The sequence below is a fragment of the Camelina sativa genome, chromosome 20 (assembly GCF_030686135.1).
Source record: "Camelina sativa cultivar CO46 ecotype springtype chromosome 20, ASM3068613v1".
Lineage (NCBI taxonomy): Eukaryota > Viridiplantae > Streptophyta > Magnoliopsida > Brassicales > Brassicaceae > Camelina > Camelina sativa.
In genome coordinates, this window is record NC_141899.1 from 7,367,254 (window position 1) to 7,384,157 (window position 16,904).

The following is a 16,904-nucleotide window of genomic DNA, read 5'->3' on the forward strand; positions in this document are numbered from 1 at the left end:
TCGTTGTTGATATATCCATAGGACCTTGGAGACAGAGGCTACATCATGGTGTGTTAAAGAAACTTTCATGAATACATTGAGAAATTTAACATTAGTTACTATCAAATGCTTTTGTGACGTTGGAAAATGGTCTTTAGTTTCATTGGTTGCTGGAGTAAGCCACTTTGAGATAGCTAAAAGAAATGAACATGTTCTCTCCATATAGGAGAAGGACAAAGCCAAGGTTCTCTCTATGGTAGAGAAGGTTGGACGCAAGGTTATCTTCCCAAGAGATGAAGGTGGGAGAGGTTGGACGCAAGGTTATCTTCCTAAGGGAGGAAGACGGAGCGAAGGTTCTCTCCATGGTGAAGCAGGTTGGACACAATGTTCTCTCCATAAAGGAGGAGGGCAAAACCAAAGTTCTTTCCATAAGTGTATTGTGATGTAATTTATTTTTTATTCAAAATATTTTTTGAGCCAACAATTTTAGTGATTAAAGAAACTATGAAAAATTGAATTGTAAAGATACATATAATAGTTGACTTAATTTGTTCATATAGACATTTTCTAGGTGGTAGTAAATAATATATTTGTAACATATAGTATACCAAGGTGTAAAAAATATACTTTTAATGGTAACATACAAAAAAGATTTGTATATGGATATAAGTCAGTGTATTATAGCAAAAAAAAATTATAAATAATATGTACAATATATTTTTATTAAAGTTAGTTTTATTTACAAAACTTCACACCTGCACATCGGACAGGTCCTTATCTAATATATATATACAATTCCCTATATAATATTACAAAAGTACACAACTTTTTTTAGAGTACATAATATTTACAAAATATTACAGAAGTATAATGTTACAAAATAGGTTATTGGTTAATCCGTGAGTTATATGAATACATTTAAAAATATCTCAAAGAATCCTCATAAAGAGAATATCCCAATGATTTATATAATTTACAAAAAAAATCTTTATTATTCCATGTATTGTTACATCATATATACTGTTAGGCATAAAAATATACTGTTAGGCGTAAAAAAAAAAAAAAATCTTGGCAATTAATCATATTTAATCTTGACTTCTGAGATCTTATTGTGCAGTTCAGAATAAAATCTTATCTAACCCCTTCCAAGCTTTTAATAAAAATCATTCAGATCTACATTCACTGAAATACATTGCTCATATTCATACCAAAGAAGAAGAAAATAAAATGACAGTCGTGCTAGAATATGATCGTGCCAAAGCACATGTTGAAATTTATTTTGTAATTTTTATTCAAAACATCATATATGTGATTATTTTTTTTTTCTTTTTTTTTTTTCAGTTTTTTTAGATGGAAAACTATACCATAAAATCATATGCTGAATATGAGTTATGAAAATAACATCTATTTTGTAAGATATATTCACAAAACCTTTTTAAAAAATAAAATAATCACATATATGATGTTTTGAATAAAAATTACAAAATAAGCAAACAAAAGGAATTGAGCACAGGCCATATTCAAGTATCTATTTATTCAACCATCATTGCAGGTTTTTTAAACATTTTATATCAAAAAGATTTTTCTCTCTCAGACACTAACATCGAGGAACCAACTCTAAGCATCTCTTCCGGCGCCGGTGTGGCTCTTGCTCACCGGCGTCGGGACTCCTTCACCTCCGCTCTCCTATCGTTTAAAGTCTCCTTTGTTTCTTTAGTTTTTTCCCCGCTTAATTTTTTCTTTTGGTTACAAATCCCCCAACCCATTCAGACCTCGGCGAGATTTCAACTGGCAGAGACCAAAGTCGTAGGAGGCTTCCGGTGAACCCCCTCCTTTTTTCTCTGATTGCTTCAGCCGACATTAAAGATCCACAAACAGCCATGCATAACTCCAGATCCGGATACATGCCTACCCCTGGAAAAGCTCTTTCTGAGGCACCGAGGTTAGCAGACGAACTCCTATGTGGAACATCTGCTTCTTCTCACCTGGTGGAGACGACGATGGCACACGACGTCTCCTTTTTCAGGCGAAGCTTCAATCCTCCCAAATACGGACTGTTCTTGTGGTTCCCTGCCCCAACCACTGACCTATCTCTCGTCTTACCTTTGTTGAAGCCTTGTCCACCAGAGCTGTCCCCTATCTTACAAATCTATCCACCATCTCCGGACAACCGCCGCCGCACGTTCATTCCAACTAGGTCAACCAGTAAGGAACTCGTTTTTCTGCTGGTGGGCCTTGTTTCTTTTGCCGGCCCATTTCCGCTTCAACAAACCAAGCCCACAACAAAAAACCCCAGGTTTAATTTTTATGTCTCCTTGCTAAGGCCTGTCTCATCGCTCCCTCGGTTCGCTTGTAGTTGCCTACATTGTATCTCGACAGTGATGCGTTGGGTCCGTGAAGCTCAATTCCAATCTCTGGGTCAAAGTTTTTCCCCGAAAATCACTCTTTATCGAAGCTTTAGGCTTTTGGGAAACTTGCTTCTGGTCTCAGACCAAATCTATGGGGTGAGGAAGGACGGCATTATGATCCCGCCTCTATGAAGCGCTGGTTACCGACACCTCCTCAATCCCCTGAGTTCATATCCTGTTTTCTCTGAGCCCTACCATGTTAAATCCATCCAAGAAATAACCTGTTCTTTGGTGGCTCCAACTAGCTATCCAGTTCCAGGTACGGTTATTTAGCTCTCTTGTTGACATCAATCTCTAGCCAATCACTAGTAAAAATGTTATGCATTGTTACGGAAATAATTGTAGTTATGTGGTGTTTTTCGTAGCTAAAATTTGTTTGTTACAGAATTGTGACAAAAAAAATTAGTAATTACTTGGTAGTAGCAAATTTTTTCTTCGTAGCAAATTGTAACAACTTGCTACAATTTAGATACTAGTGTAAACATAGCTATTTGCTATAAAATGTTACATTTATCTACCACCATTTGTTACAATTTGGGAAAAAAACATTAGTAGCAACTATATACAAAAAGTTACAAAATTTTGGTTACTAATAGACTCACAACAAGCTACACGGTTACTTGTCATAAACTTGTTACAGAAAACCACAAATATATGTTCACAGTAGCTTTTATTAGAACAAAATGAAAAATACTTAGGTTCACCCCTAGGGGTGAACCTCTCCATTCACCCCCTCTTCTCTCAGCCAATCAAAATCTTCCATCTAATATTTCATTTAAAAAATAAATAAAAATTAAATTAAAAAGCAACCCAAATTAAGGAAACAAATTCTATATACTCTTAATTAAGGAAAGTTAAATATTTGGCTTGGTTTAGATTTTTAAACTAGAGTAAAATTATATGTCGGTTTGGGTTTACAAATGAAGTGGTTAGGGTTTAGATTTTACAATTAAAACGAAATTATATGTCGGTTTGGGTTTACAAATGAGGTGGTTAGGGTTTAGATTTTACAATTAGAACGAAATTATATGTCGGTTTGGGTTCACAAATGAGATGGTTAGGGTTTAGATTTTACAAGTAGAACAAAATTATATGTCGGTTTGGGTTCACAAATGAGATGTTAGGGTTTAGATTTCACAATTAGAACGAAATTATATGTCGGTTTGGGTTCACAAATGAGATGGTTAGGGTTTAGATTTCATATATATCGGTTTGGGTTTATTAAAAAGCGGTTTAATTTTTTAATTTTATAATAATGTATACAGATTTTATTTTTTTATTTTATAAGGGGGTGAATGGAGAGGTTCACCCCTAGGGGTGAACCCAAGTATTGTTCGAACAAAATTATTGGGTTTTATATCTAGCAACAAAAAGAAATTATGTGAATATATGTTAAAAATTAAATTGCAAAACATACACAATTACAATTAATGTTAAACTTAGTTTAATATCATACACTCAGAAAAGATAAGTTTTAAACTCTCAAACAGAGAGTTAAAAACTACTTACAAATAGAAGATATATAAATACATTTAAAAAAGATAGTTTCCCAAACCAGAAGAGTCTGTCACGTGGTTTGACTTGAGCCCCAATAGTTGTGCATGTCTGCTGCTCCTTAACCTCGAGAGCAAGCTTCGAGACAAGGTGCTCTAGTTTGGTTCCAACCAAGATGACAAGCTTAAACAACAAACAAATAGAAACACATTCTCTTAGTGTTAGTGTCTTATCAATTTCAAGCTTTTTACTTATACTTGCTTTTGTTTACTTACAATGGCAGGATGAATGGTAACCAAAAAGTATGTATTCAGGCCTGCAATGAAATCATATAATTAGTAAAGACAAGGCTGAAATATGGAGATACAAATGGAATGCACTTTGTCTTTATGTAACCGATGAGTTACCATGAACATTTATGCAGATGCATACTATAGCATAAATATGTACAACTTCATGACCAGTAGAGTGCCTGATTTAACCAAAAAAGAAAGTAAAGTATTAAAGAAAGAACGTAAATAACAAAGCATAGAACTATCAAGAACTAACCAAAAAAGAAAGTCATGTATATAACGAAAAGAGTGTTTGTTAATTCTTAATTAGCAAACGTAGTAGAATAATATTTTCCCAATGTTAAGAAAATTCTTACTTGCAAGTTGCAAACAGAGTCTGTAGCAGAGAATATTGCTCCAATGGCTATGTGACAAAATAGATTAAGCCGATGTGACAATGAGAAAAATAAATTAAGTCACAGAGCATCTCACAGTGACTTGGCAAATAATTCGAACATGATCCTATAGCACCCGAGACCACAACATATGAGAAAGGAAGCAGCATTGAAGCGTCTTGTCCCTGATACCAAACAATGAGTTCGTGTGCCAAGTAGCTACATTGAGATGGATGAACCTGAAAAAAACAAAGCATACAAAAATATTTAAAGTTACCTTTGTAATGGCAACCTGCATAATAAACAAAGCCGAAGAGAGAAGGCTTCGAAGAAGAACCATCGTCATAGTCGCCGCAATCAGCAACGGGAGTCGAAAGCTCTTGATAAACAGTGAAAAATCAGACAAGAAGAGTAAACTGTTAACTTTAGCTACTCACTTGCTATTATGGCAGTACTATCATCATTACTCAAACTCGATTCTACTGTTTTCTAAAAGTCCCTATTACCCAAACCAAGCAACTTATATGTGTTGCATCAGCAGAAACATTAAAAAGACAGGAGAATCTAAGTCAACCTTATTTCCTTGTTCAGCTCTTCCATTTGGCTTATAAACTGATCTCTGTATATCACAAAGAGAATTAAACAATCACCAAACAAAACAAAAGTTATATGTCAAGAACTTGAACTTATGAAGATGTTAGAAAGATGAGAACCACCTGAGTAATCTTTCCTTGTTCTTTATTTTCACCAACCATCAAGTCATCCACAAAAACTCCAAAATATCAAACGAAGAAATCAAACCACACAAAGACAAAAACTCTAATAAACAATGTGTAGCCAAACCTTAAGAGCATCAATCTCATTGCCAATAGTAGAAACTTCAAGCTGAAGAAGACCAATCCTTGCCTGAGGAAAAAAAAGAATACAGTTTCGATCTCAATATACATCAAAGTTCTTAATCATCCCAAAAATCGCGTTAAATCAAAACCTCAATTCTGAATTTGCTGCTTCAACTTCCGATTGTAAAACCTTGATCCGTTTCTTCAATCCAACAACTCTTTGCTCTTAACGAGAAAAAATCACCAAATAAATTCAGAATCGAAATCTCTCCAAAAAAACGAAATTCAGTCACAACCATAGCTTCTCGCTATTCTCTCGTAGCCACATATCATCTGCAAGATCTGGGGAAGCGAAGAGGTTTTGGAGGGGCTATTGGAGGTGATTTAGGGTTTGGGAGGTGGAGGAGGATATTGAGGAGAGGAGGATGGGGACGGTTCAGCCATAACGGCGGAGACGGTGGAGGAGTAGATTGGAGATAGCGAGGATAGAGGGAGGAGAAGAGGACTCGCACTCTCTCGATTTGTTCAACATTTTTTTCTCCAAACAATATAAAAGCAAATGTCATTTTTTTTAATGTACATTATTTTGGTAATTTTTTTACTACAATTTGTTACTTTTTGTATTGTGTGCAACAATGTTACAAAATTTTGTGTCTCTAAATTTGTAGTATTTTTGTTACAATTTGCATATGTCACTATTTGTTATTATATAGCTACACATAGTTACCAATTAGCTACTATATCTATTAAATAAATTTTTGTCACTAATTTGTAGCAATTTATAGATATTATTTGTTATTATTTTTTTTTGTAGCAAAAAATGTAACTATATGATACAATTTTACTAGTGAATGGTGTGGTCAAGATTACAAAATCTATGATTGTCATATGAGTAGTAATTCATCATTGTTGCTTTGATGTCACTTGATATCTTTAAGAATCCTGGTATTAGTAACCCCTTTGGCCCCGACCTTTAAACCTTTTTGCTTGAATGTCTATGGTTATTGGATCCCGAGTCCAAGTTGTCCAAGTTATGGTTATGGCTTTGGTTTGTTCAAGGTCACTTCACACCATCCGACAATTTTACCAAACAGTCTCAAGCACCAGAGCATCCTAAACCTTGCTCGAAACCCTGTCAAGTTTCTACTTTGTGTAGACCTTCTCAAACCGGTGGGAAGTTTCAGCCTTGACCCCTTCACTAACGCCAACATGTCTCATGACTATGGCAATCTCTCATCCACTGATTTGTTCATGGAAGAGTCTGTCGACAATCTTGACCTCTCATGTACCAAGCTCCTCCAAGATCTTGGCTCAAAGCTCTCAAGAACTTATTGCCGATTAATCCTATCTTTGTTGTATTTCATTTGTATTTTGGCATTGGGAATGCCTCTTCTTTATGTCTGCTAAGTTGCTAAGTTATGCTTGTATGAACCTTACTTTTTGAGTAAATGAATGCAAGTTGTTTGACAAAAAAAAAAAAAAAGGGTTGTAGGTCTAATCAATTTCTTTACCGTCCTAAAATTTACATGTACATTATATACTGATTATAAAAATAAGATTTGGAAACACGATTTATGCATCTAGTAAATTTTACAAACTTATCATTTAATAATCTTGGGCTTATTATGCCACTCCATTTTACATTCTTTTACAATTTTACTAAAACCGTGATCATATAAACTTTACCAATCGAAATAATGACGAAGATGGGGGTTATTGAAAAACGTAACACTATGATGGCGTCATGGGTACCGTAAGTTTGTGTTGGCACCACCAACAACAACTCACAAACAAACAAGCAAAGTAGCAAACAATGCACAACCCACCACTTTAGTGCTAACAAAAAAACCCGCCAATCGCATTATACTTGATTATAGAAGTAAACCACAATTTGCTTCTTCTGATTTGAGGGAGAAAAAAAAAGTAAATAACTAAAAACTCTTATTTTGAATTATGAGATTTGAGACATAAGCAAATAAGACATATGACTAATGAGGTGTTCTTGCTAAACATAAAGAGCTTTGCGCGTGATAACAGTCGCTTACACGTGTCCCTACACCAACAAGTATCGGCTTATATTTTCCTTATGACAAAAAAAACATGGCATACTATTATTGTTCCAAATGGTAATGTGCCATGTGGTTTGAATAGTAACAAGATTTTACAGATATACTATATCTGTAACACTGTTAAACCTGTATATATATCTGGAAGTATATGTTTTTGTAACTATTAAAACTGTTTTGGCTATGCAGGACGATCTCCATTAAGCTTTTAAATGTCGCAAGAAAAATATTAATTTTAAGATAATGTATATAGAGCTATAGGGCATAAATTGTATTAATTAATAAATTAAGCATTCAATCATAGTTTCATCACCTTAACCATTTGCCATTTTACAGCTTATGATGGTTTATAATTTGTATGTTGTGTGGTTACAAATCCGATAGCCAGTGAACCGACGTACATGATAAGTTAAAGACCATATGGAAAATATGGACAAATAAAAACATTACAAGGTTGGACAATTTTTTAAATAAAAGAATATACGAGAAGAAATGTAGGTCCACGAACCACGAAAATGGTTTTCACATCCCTCACCCTCTCTATATATAGGTTGTTGTGTAGCTTCTTTAGTCTTGGAGATACAACATTTATAAGTATATTAGGTACATATATATTTGAGCATATTTCTATATAAAGTAGATATATATTTCGAGAGAGAAGAGAGATATGGGGAGGCAACCGTGTTGTGACAAAGTAGGGTTAAAGAAAGGGCCATGGACTATTGAAGAAGACAAGAAGCTCATCAACTTCATCCTCACCAATGGCCACTGCTGTTGGAGGGCTCTTCCCAAGCTTTCTGGTTTATTCTCTCTCCCTCTCTATCTCTCTATACATCAACACAACACCGTTTAATTAGGACGATAGCTCATGTTTAAAAAATTCACTTTTTCTAAACACTTTTGAGTTTATTAGTAATATTTCGTACTTATAAACGAAAATTAAAAAATATATATATATTTTCAACGCAGGAAAATCATATCAACTCTTACCTTACTTTTTTGCAATGCAATTATGTCTCTGTTTGGTATTCAAAAACTCAAAACATATTATTAGATTGTTAATCATAGTGTTTGGCTGAAAGAATCAGTGTTTGATTTCGTGGTCCTCACACGCTATTATTTTTATTCGGTTTCGAATCAATTTTAATTTTGTAGTTTAACTTTTAGTTAAGTTGATGCCTAAATTAATTATTATGTTGGTTGATTGATTAAATGCAGGACTACTGAGGTGTGGTAAAAGCTGCAGATTAAGATGGATAAATTATTTAAGACCTGATTTAAAAAGAGGTCTTTTATCAGAATATGAAGAACAAATGGTCATTGATCTTCATGCCCAACTTGGCAATAGGTTCATTCTCTTTCTCTCGTAAACAAACTACGTACATACATAAATAATAATTTACTTACATTAACTTTGACATTCTAACTAACTCATAAAATTAAAGGATTTAAAATTTAAAAGTTTATGATTATTAATTTAGATTACAATCTTCTCAAGTTATCGAAGATACACGAAAGTCACTAAAATCAAAACTTTATCTCTTCTTCCGCACGAAAGAGATTGGCTATCACATCTTTATTAAGTAATAAGTAGTAGTATCTTTTAAACCTAGTTTAATTATAGTCGGTCTGATGAAAATGACTGAACAGTAATTTTTTTCTAATTGTTATTTTAAATTTGTTTGCAGATGGTCAAAAATTGCCTCTCATTTACCTGGAAGAACTGACAATGAAATAAAGAACCATTGGAACACACACATAAAGAAAAAACTAAAGAAGTTGGGTATTGACCCTCTGACCCATAAGCCTCTCTCTGAAGAAGAAGCTTCACAACAAGCTCAAGGGAGGAAGAAAAGCTTAGTGCCTCATGATGACAAGAGCCCAAAACAAGATCAAGAAGATAAGCAAACCAAAGACAAACAAGATCAACATCATACAGAGAAAGATCTGGAGAAGAACATCATGACATCAGCTTCTAGTGATGGGTTTTGCATTGATGAAGTCCCATTGCTCAGTCCCCATGAGATCTTGATCGACATCTCTTCTTCTCAACATCATCATACTAATGATGATTATGTCAATAATATAAACACTAGTAAATTTACGTCGCCTTCTTCCTCTTCCTCTTCTACCTCGTCGTGTGTATCATCAGTAGTACCGGGTGATGAGTTCTCCAAGTTTTTGGATGAAATGGAGATTAATCTTGACCTCAAGTGGCTCTCCTCCGATGATTCTTCAGGGGAACATATTAGCAAAGACGGCAAGTTCAACAACACTGTTGATACGATGGACTTGTGGGATATCAATGATTTGAACAGTTTGGATATATTTCTGAATGACGACGACCATGATGGTGCTTTTGTTGGAAATGGTAACGGATGTTCAAGAATGGTTTTAGATCAAGATTCATGGACATTTGATCTCCTCTAGCTTTTAGTGTTTCTTTACTTTATTAGATTTTTTTGTTTGGTTGTTTGTTCTTGAAGTCAGGGATTTGGGTTTGGCCTTGGGTGTTGCAATTTAGCGGATTATTAGGTGTAAAATACATGTAATAAAGATTGCAATTCTGAACATTCGTTTCTTTGTTTTTTTCTTCACTTTTGAAATATTAATGTTTTGGGAAAATATATATACAAAGCACCGTTAATTAAAGTTTGACGTCATATATCGTATACCATAATCTTTACTGACTAACCAAAATGATTCTATAAATCCAGCATACACATTAAGTAACTGATTGTTTAAGCGAAATAGACAGATATAGTTCCAGTTTTATAAAGGTTGTAAATGTCTCTCCATTATATATAATGAATATTCTTAAACCTTAACCTTTCACGATATATCGAGAAAGGCTTTTCTTTTGCCGGCTAGTTTAGTTATATTCTTTACCTAATGGAGTTCCACTTCTAAAAAAATATTGAAATTTGCTAATTGCTTTAAAGTACGTAAATAATTAAATCCTTTTTCACAAAAAAAAAACGTAAGATATTCGGTTTGAAGTGAAAAATACTATATGATGATACGATAATGGCGTCATGGTGATGAAATCCATTGCTAGATATGATAAGACTTCAACAAAACAACGTCACAATCATGAATGGAAATATCTTAGTATTTATTAATAAACTCGACCTACCAAATATTCTCAATCTCACGGCAAAAACTTCAAAGCACTTGTGGTGGACCATCGACCTCTACACTCACTTCATATATATACTTTTTGTTTCCAACAAACTTAAATGAACTTTCATAGTCTAGTGGTTTTCGCATTAGTATTGCTGATGTATCAGTAACACGGTTTAATTTTATTTCATTAAATGTGATTGGAAAATGTAAGAGATAAAAGAGAGACAAAATACAAACATTATGGATTATATCACGACACCTACTCGTCTATATCATTTTCTTACATTTCATAGGTTCCCTGCTTTCATTTTTCTTCTAAAAATCTGTTATCACAGTATCACTCTGAAAATTGTAATCTGAATCATAACCTGCCCTCAAGTCGATACGGTATAGTTTTCATTACTATGGCTAATCATATATTTGTCCGATTTATCAAATATGTTCTCATAATTACGAAAAATACACCGATCCACGCATGCATATCAGTCCGCACTAACACTTATGCATACTTACATATTACATACAGTGCTGATAAGATCCATGTGTATCTTTTTTTCTTTAACACATGTCTGTCTCAATGCTGTCGTATGCAGGTTGCTACACGAAATCATCACATTATACCAAGATTAGGATTTTCTTAAAACAATAAAAAAATACAAATCGTTGATCGTATAAGAAACATCCAATATAGTGAAACAGAGGGAGTATCATTTTAAAGAAAAAAAAACATCGCACAAATTTCTAAAAAGACAACTGGAAGAATTCAACTTACTATTAGTTATATCATTAGCAATCAATAAATATATTTTTGATAATAGATACACGTGGTAATACAGAATTACCTGTCATAGTTTTGGTTATGTTTGTACTACAATAAATTTTCACAAAACAACAATTAATATTCCCAAAATAGATTTAACATAAATTAGTAATAATTCTTGATAAAATGTTTACAATATGATGATTGACCATGAACGTAGCAGATGACAAATTTTGTTTCTTCATATATTTTCTTAAAGCACATCTAAATTTTGAACATAAATTATATTTTAAAGTAAAGTAATTTTCAGTATTTTGTCTTTCTCGTCGTAAATTTTAATAAATTTAAAACGTGTTGTTTTTAGCGTTTGTTTGTTCTTAACCATTATTTTCAGTTTTTCACTTTTAAAATGTTCTTAACCATTAAATTTTAAGTGGACTCATCCTTGAATCCAAAAATATTCAGGTACGTGGCTGTAAACTGTATCTTACTTTTATTTGTAAAGAAAAAGTATATAGTTACATATATATAGTAGTATATTTATATACATAGGTCCCCGTGAATTGGAGGCTGTGGTGTCTTCATATAGCTGTGGCCATATGATCGGTCCTGTTGTGTGTGTATATGTATGTGTATAAAGATTTAAGACAATGGACCACAAGTGAATGAGATTGATAGGCAAGTTGTAACAACCTTCACCAAACCATTTCTTTATAAAGAAAGTTCGAAATTCTGTACGTTTGATTATCACAATCTAATCCTAACGTCACTTCTTTTCTTCCAAACATATGATGGAGGTACAATTAAATATTTTGGTCACAAGTCACAACTGTTGCACATTATCATAGTTAAACAAAATAATGCGTATTAACAACTATGGTTTTTATTATATTTTTGGAAAGAAAATGTAAAAGGTAGGTGCTGTTTTTTTTTTTTAGTTTTTAGTTGAATCAAAACCCATGAATGCTCTTTGTACCATAAAGTGTATAATAAGAAAAATAAGAATTATGAAAAATACAAAGAAAGTGAAGAAAAGAGTGCATGTATGTGAACCTTTTATATAACAAATATATGATCATTGCTTAGGCATGACTTGTCACAAAGAAGAGCAAAAGGATTGATAGTGGAACTGTGAATGATGGACTAAAGAGAAGAGAAAGGAAGAAGATAAGGGAATTAATTAATTTCGTAAAATTTTTATATAATACATTGTAGGTTGGTGGATAATATATATATTTTTAAATGAAATGTAGAAAAGGAAAAATTGGTAACGACAACAATGATTAGAATTATATTTGAAGTTGGTGAATGAGTATAGTTTCGTTCTCCTACTCATTGTTGTGACACATTTTGCTAAAAATTCACACCTCTTTAAAAATAAAAGTACAACCCCTTTTGCAAAGTTACCCAACGATGATATCCTATAATATTCAGTCTTTTATCGTGCAAATTGATACAAAATTTTGTAGCAATTAAGTTGTTTATGGTGTGTATTAGTATAATTAGGCGTTAATACATAATGTCACTGATAATTTTTATTAATTAGAAAAAGGTGTTGTATCAATCTTTTACTTAGTTGAAAAGATAATCCTTAGATATAAATGGAATCAAAGTCTTAACTTGTGATCAAAGTCTTAGTCCATTTTTGGGCTACACAAAAAAGCTCTCTTGATGTAAAAACTAAAACGTGTTCTTCTTTGTCTCGTGCGTCAAAGTAATTTGCCAACACTGCGCGCATCTTTGTACGTTACAGTTCACCAGATTGTTTTGCCAAAATCAATAGGCCCACGACTTTTACTCTGACATACTATAGTGACAATTGCAGCAAAATATGACCTAAAAGCAAAGCATGGGGAATTATAAAGCAATATACACTGGTTTTTACCATTTTTTTTTTTAACAATATGTAACTATTAAGAATTGTGATGTTGGAATTTTAAGCATACTTATCAAATAAAGGTAACATTTCGTTTTTTTTTATGATGATAAAAAATCGAAAGTATAACAAACGTTTTTGAATTTATAACAAGTAAAATAAACAATTAAAGGTTTTCATATCAACAGTCGAATAACTCTATAACAAATACACAGTGCTTCAATAAGGCTCAAGCTTAACACCTTCCATGTCAAATCCCGCATCATAGACATCATCATCATCATCATGAGGAGCAATGAGAGTTGATACGATGGTTCCACTGTTATATCCATCGACAAGAAGCTTAGAAATCTTAGATCTCCATTCCGATGTCTGTTTTTGAGTTTTCCTGTCGTGGAAAACTCTATCGTGGTAGTTTAGCATCGTCCCTAGTCCCGTGTTTGGAGCCCAACCGTACTTCATCAGCACTTCAGCTTCGCTTTCTGTCATATCTTCCCCTACCTTATTAACCCCAAAGAGATTTCAGAACAATACATTAAGGACATATCATATCGTATTAATCGCTTTGAGAAAAGAATATACCAGTAAGGGCTTGTTTTCAATTAGTTGATATCTGCCACAGCTTGCAAGTTTCATGGCCAATACTAAACGTTTGATCTGCCATCTGATTGATGCAGTGTTGCTGAGCTCAAAGAAGTATGTTGCGTAGCCATACTCAGGCCGTTCCATTACTATACTGTATAGAGTCAAAACATCCATGAAATTTTCAATTTAGTCTCAATGGCAAAGGGGGAGAGAGAGAGAGTAAGTTTACCGGTTATGTCTCTCGAAAACGAATATGAAAGACTGGAGATCACGGCACCATCCCCACTCAACAGGCCATTTGCGAAACCGCAAATACCGCGCCTTGAAAACATGAGGAAACAAGTTAGAAAGAAGGAAATATAAATAAAACTCCGAAAAGACGAAGATGAGGGCTTTTTTTACCTGTTCGATGAGGGAGAATAGACAGGTCAAGCAATAATAGCTAGTTCTTGAAGCTTTTGAGAAACTTAAATTGAGAAGTTTCGTGCCCGGCTGGCGTTTGTAGAAAAGCTGATAAATTTCAAGAAGATTCAATGTTTTTGACACAAACTAAAACATGTGGAAGAAGGCTGAACTTTGCAACAATATAAATGGATTATTTTACCTGCGAGATCACATCTTCAAGCTCAGAGAAGCTCTCTTCTAGAAGTGAATCATCTGAGGAATCACTGCCACCTTCGTTCTCCCCATATAGCCTAAGTTCATCTACTGATACCCCTTGTTGGATCAGTACCTGCAAACACCAGATTTAAAATACACAGTGCTTTATATGAAATCTATTTTGGAGAAGTACCGTTAGATTCAAACTTTTTAAGAAGAAAAAACATGATACCTGCAAAAGACCAGGAGCATCTTCCTCCAGAGCTGTCTCAATTGAGTCCCTGTAATGGTTATTACATATTTTAAGATCACAAAAGAAACAAAGATAATCAAAAGATAGATTAAGGATACAGAAGAGAGACTCACGTGGCGGTTTTCTTCCGTTTCCATGGACGTAATATCTTCAAAGGTTTAACATAGTCATCAGATGTACCGAAGCTAAACCCTGAAGACGGAGAATTAACCTCTTCATGATGACCTGAACCATGAAAAGATCGAAGCTTTAATCGATCAATCAATTTCATGTGGTCTATCTCATCTTCATCCAATTCACAAGCGGTCTCTGCTTCTTTTTTCACAAACCTCGAAGGCTTCGGAGCAGATGTACAACGATTCAAGCGAGAGCTCAATTTTACAGAATCTAGCTCATTGTCATCATAAGCTTCACCATGGGTTTCCACCTCTCTTTTGACCTGTACCTGTTCTGAGGTGACAGGGTCTCTCTCATCATTGTTCTCCATGACGCAATCATCCAAAGGACCAGTCTTTACTTGAGTAGACTGCATTTCACACACATTCAAAGGCAGTGGATTCCTTTTGACTCTTTTCACACTTATTCTTGGAATTTCGTGGCTACCTAACTGAGAGTGTACATCATCTCTACTGGTACTGGATAACTCAGGTAGACTGGCTTCAGGTGACAAATCATAAGAACTTTCGTGAGCATCATTCTCTTGAATTCCACTAAGCTGACTTCTAGAGTCTGAACCTATACTAAAATTTCTACAGAGGACAGAATCAATTTTTTCTAGAAAGCCGCTGAACTGGACCCTAGAAGACGAAGCTATCTCATTATCGCATGAAATCTCAGCTTTTAATTTGTAAAGATCGGATTCATAGCAATCTTTAGTATTATCCTGCATTTTTAATGCAAATAACTAATTAGACTTAGACCAAATAGATCCCTAACAAAAAAAAAGTTTAAAAAAACCGGGGGGAACTTGTCACTTTGTTTACCTCTAAGTTAGATTCTGGCAATCTTATAGCAGCCCTGCAACAACAAGTATGGTAGATAAAAGCAGTTAGCCCCTAAATGAATGCAGGCTAGTGCAAAAATGCGAAAAAACCATTCACCGTGCTTGTCACATTATAAATGATTTATAAAAAAAACACCTTTGAAGAAGCATTTTGCGCCGCTCTTTCAGTGTGAGATGTTCAAGAGCATCATTCCTTGGGGTTCCATCGATATGTGCCACTCTTTTGTCATTCTCATCCACATTACTACAACACATTAGAATGTTCTGAGGTGTTACGTTTCCAGAAACATTCAAACCTTGACTACAACCAATGCTTGTAGATTCCAATATTCCTGTGTTTACAGGTTCTGTAGCATCATCACAATTTGACACTACGCCCTGAAAACTACATAATCAGCTGTCTAAACTTGATAAGTAAAATCGAATGTAACATAAAAAAAAGACTTATTTACCAGCTCACTATAGCATCCTTCTTCTTCTTCTTCTTCTTCTTCTTCGTCTTCTTCTTCCCTTTTAACGATACTATCAACATTCGATCTACAAACAGAAGAGACCAAAGAACAAATATGTGAAAACAGAACCAGCGATATTATGCTGAGAGAGAGACACTACTCACGCAGGCACAGAAGCAGCGATAGGTTGTGAGACTCTTCTTTCATTGGATAGCATCAAACTCCGCCGGGACTTCAAAGGGAGGTGGTCTAACTCAGGGAAAGCAAAATCGAACCCCGACGGAGAGATATTATAAGTAGGTTCATGGCTCATCTTATACATTCGGGGTCAGAGTTGATACAGAGGAACAAAAAAATACATGGGGGATTGAAGAAAATTTTAAAAAAGAATCGAGATTTCTCCAAATTTGCTAATTTGGAATAGAATTACAAAAGCAAAATTGAAGTTAAGAAAGATAGATAACGTAACGAGGATGAATAAAGGAATCTCCTTGGGACATTATTAACACTAGGAAGAAATCTCAGATTCTCTACAAGCCCCTGGACACAAACATGAATGAAGCTTTTGTCACTCACTTGTATGATTGAAACAAAAAAAAAATTGGTTTTTTTTTATAACCCAAATTGAACATAACCAGAGAAAACTGAAACCTTTACCTCTGCAAATCAAAGATGAAACACTGAAATTGAGACGCTCTCATCATTGAAACAGAGAGAAGAACGAAGAAGGAAGGAGCGAAAAGAAAGGAAAGTTTTTTTTTTGGGCTAATGGGCCTATAAAAATTAAACCATTAAG

At 34.1% G+C, this 16,904-nt stretch overlaps 3 protein-coding genes and 1 long non-coding RNA gene across 17 annotated transcripts; 1 reads left to right on the forward strand and 3 right to left on the reverse strand.

Moving 5' to 3' along the window:
* Window positions 1–1,560: 1,560 nt before the first annotated feature.
* LOC147918563 (uncharacterized) lies at window positions 1,561–6,870 on the reverse strand. Its single transcript, XR_015593536.1, has 2 exons — window positions 6,233–6,870; window positions 1,561–2,681 (listed from the first exon to the last, which is right to left on the reverse strand). It is a non-coding gene; the product is annotated as an uncharacterized LOC147918563 (long non-coding RNA).
* LOC104772298 (uncharacterized) lies at window positions 3,765–5,978 on the reverse strand. 11 transcript variants are annotated; one of them, XR_015593531.1, is made up of 9 exons: window positions 5,537–5,978; window positions 5,392–5,454; window positions 5,265–5,284; window positions 5,123–5,167; window positions 4,886–4,927; window positions 4,531–4,787; window positions 4,289–4,353; window positions 4,157–4,197; window positions 3,765–4,064 (listed from the first exon to the last, which is right to left on the reverse strand). XR_015593531.1 is itself a non-coding variant. In XM_087505938.1 (7 exons), exons 1-4 carry the CDS (start codon window positions 5,301–5,303, stop codon window positions 4,578–4,580), a joined length of 336 nt encoding a protein of 111 aa, XP_087362064.1. In that variant the 5' UTR covers window positions 5,304–5,404; the 3' UTR covers window positions 3,765–4,064; window positions 4,157–4,197; window positions 4,289–4,353; window positions 4,531–4,577. The 11 variants fall into 11 exon arrangements, 5 of the variants coding, with proteins under 5 accessions (XP_087362064.1, XP_087362061.1, XP_087362062.1 ...); XR_015593532.1 differs by having other exon boundaries at window positions 4,531–4,733; window positions 4,826–4,927; XR_015593534.1 differs by having other exon boundaries at window positions 5,262–5,284.
* Window positions 6,871–8,017: 1,147 nt separating the features above from the next.
* LOC104769942 (transcription factor MYB20) lies at window positions 8,018–10,024 on the forward strand. Its single transcript, XM_010494269.3, has 3 exons — window positions 8,018–8,253; window positions 8,672–8,801; window positions 9,142–10,024. Exons 1-3 carry the CDS (start codon window positions 8,121–8,123, stop codon window positions 9,881–9,883), a joined length of 1,005 nt encoding a protein of 334 aa, XP_010492571.1. The 5' UTR covers window positions 8,018–8,120; the 3' UTR covers window positions 9,884–10,024.
* Window positions 10,025–13,293: 3,269 nt separating this feature from the next.
* LOC104769943 (uncharacterized) lies at window positions 13,294–16,887 on the reverse strand. 4 transcript variants are annotated; one of them, XR_015593082.1, is made up of 13 exons: window positions 16,766–16,887; window positions 16,273–16,648; window positions 16,109–16,193; window positions 15,793–16,034; window positions 15,637–15,670; window positions 14,983–15,536; window positions 14,767–14,878; window positions 14,633–14,681; window positions 14,409–14,533; window positions 14,203–14,310; window positions 14,030–14,121; window positions 13,798–13,951; window positions 13,294–13,716 (listed from the first exon to the last, which is right to left on the reverse strand). XR_015593082.1 is itself a non-coding variant. In XM_010494270.3 (12 exons), the coding sequence occupies exons 2-12, from the start codon at window positions 16,428–16,430 to the stop codon at window positions 13,435–13,437; spliced, it is 2,103 nt and encodes a 700-aa protein (XP_010492572.1). In that variant the 5' UTR covers window positions 16,431–16,648; window positions 16,766–16,887; the 3' UTR covers window positions 13,294–13,434. The 4 variants fall into 4 exon arrangements, 1 of the variants encoding a protein (XP_010492572.1); XR_015593081.1 differs by having other exon boundaries at window positions 14,405–14,533; XR_015593080.1 differs by having other exon boundaries at window positions 14,767–15,536.
* Window positions 16,888–16,904: the final 17 nt, after the last annotated feature.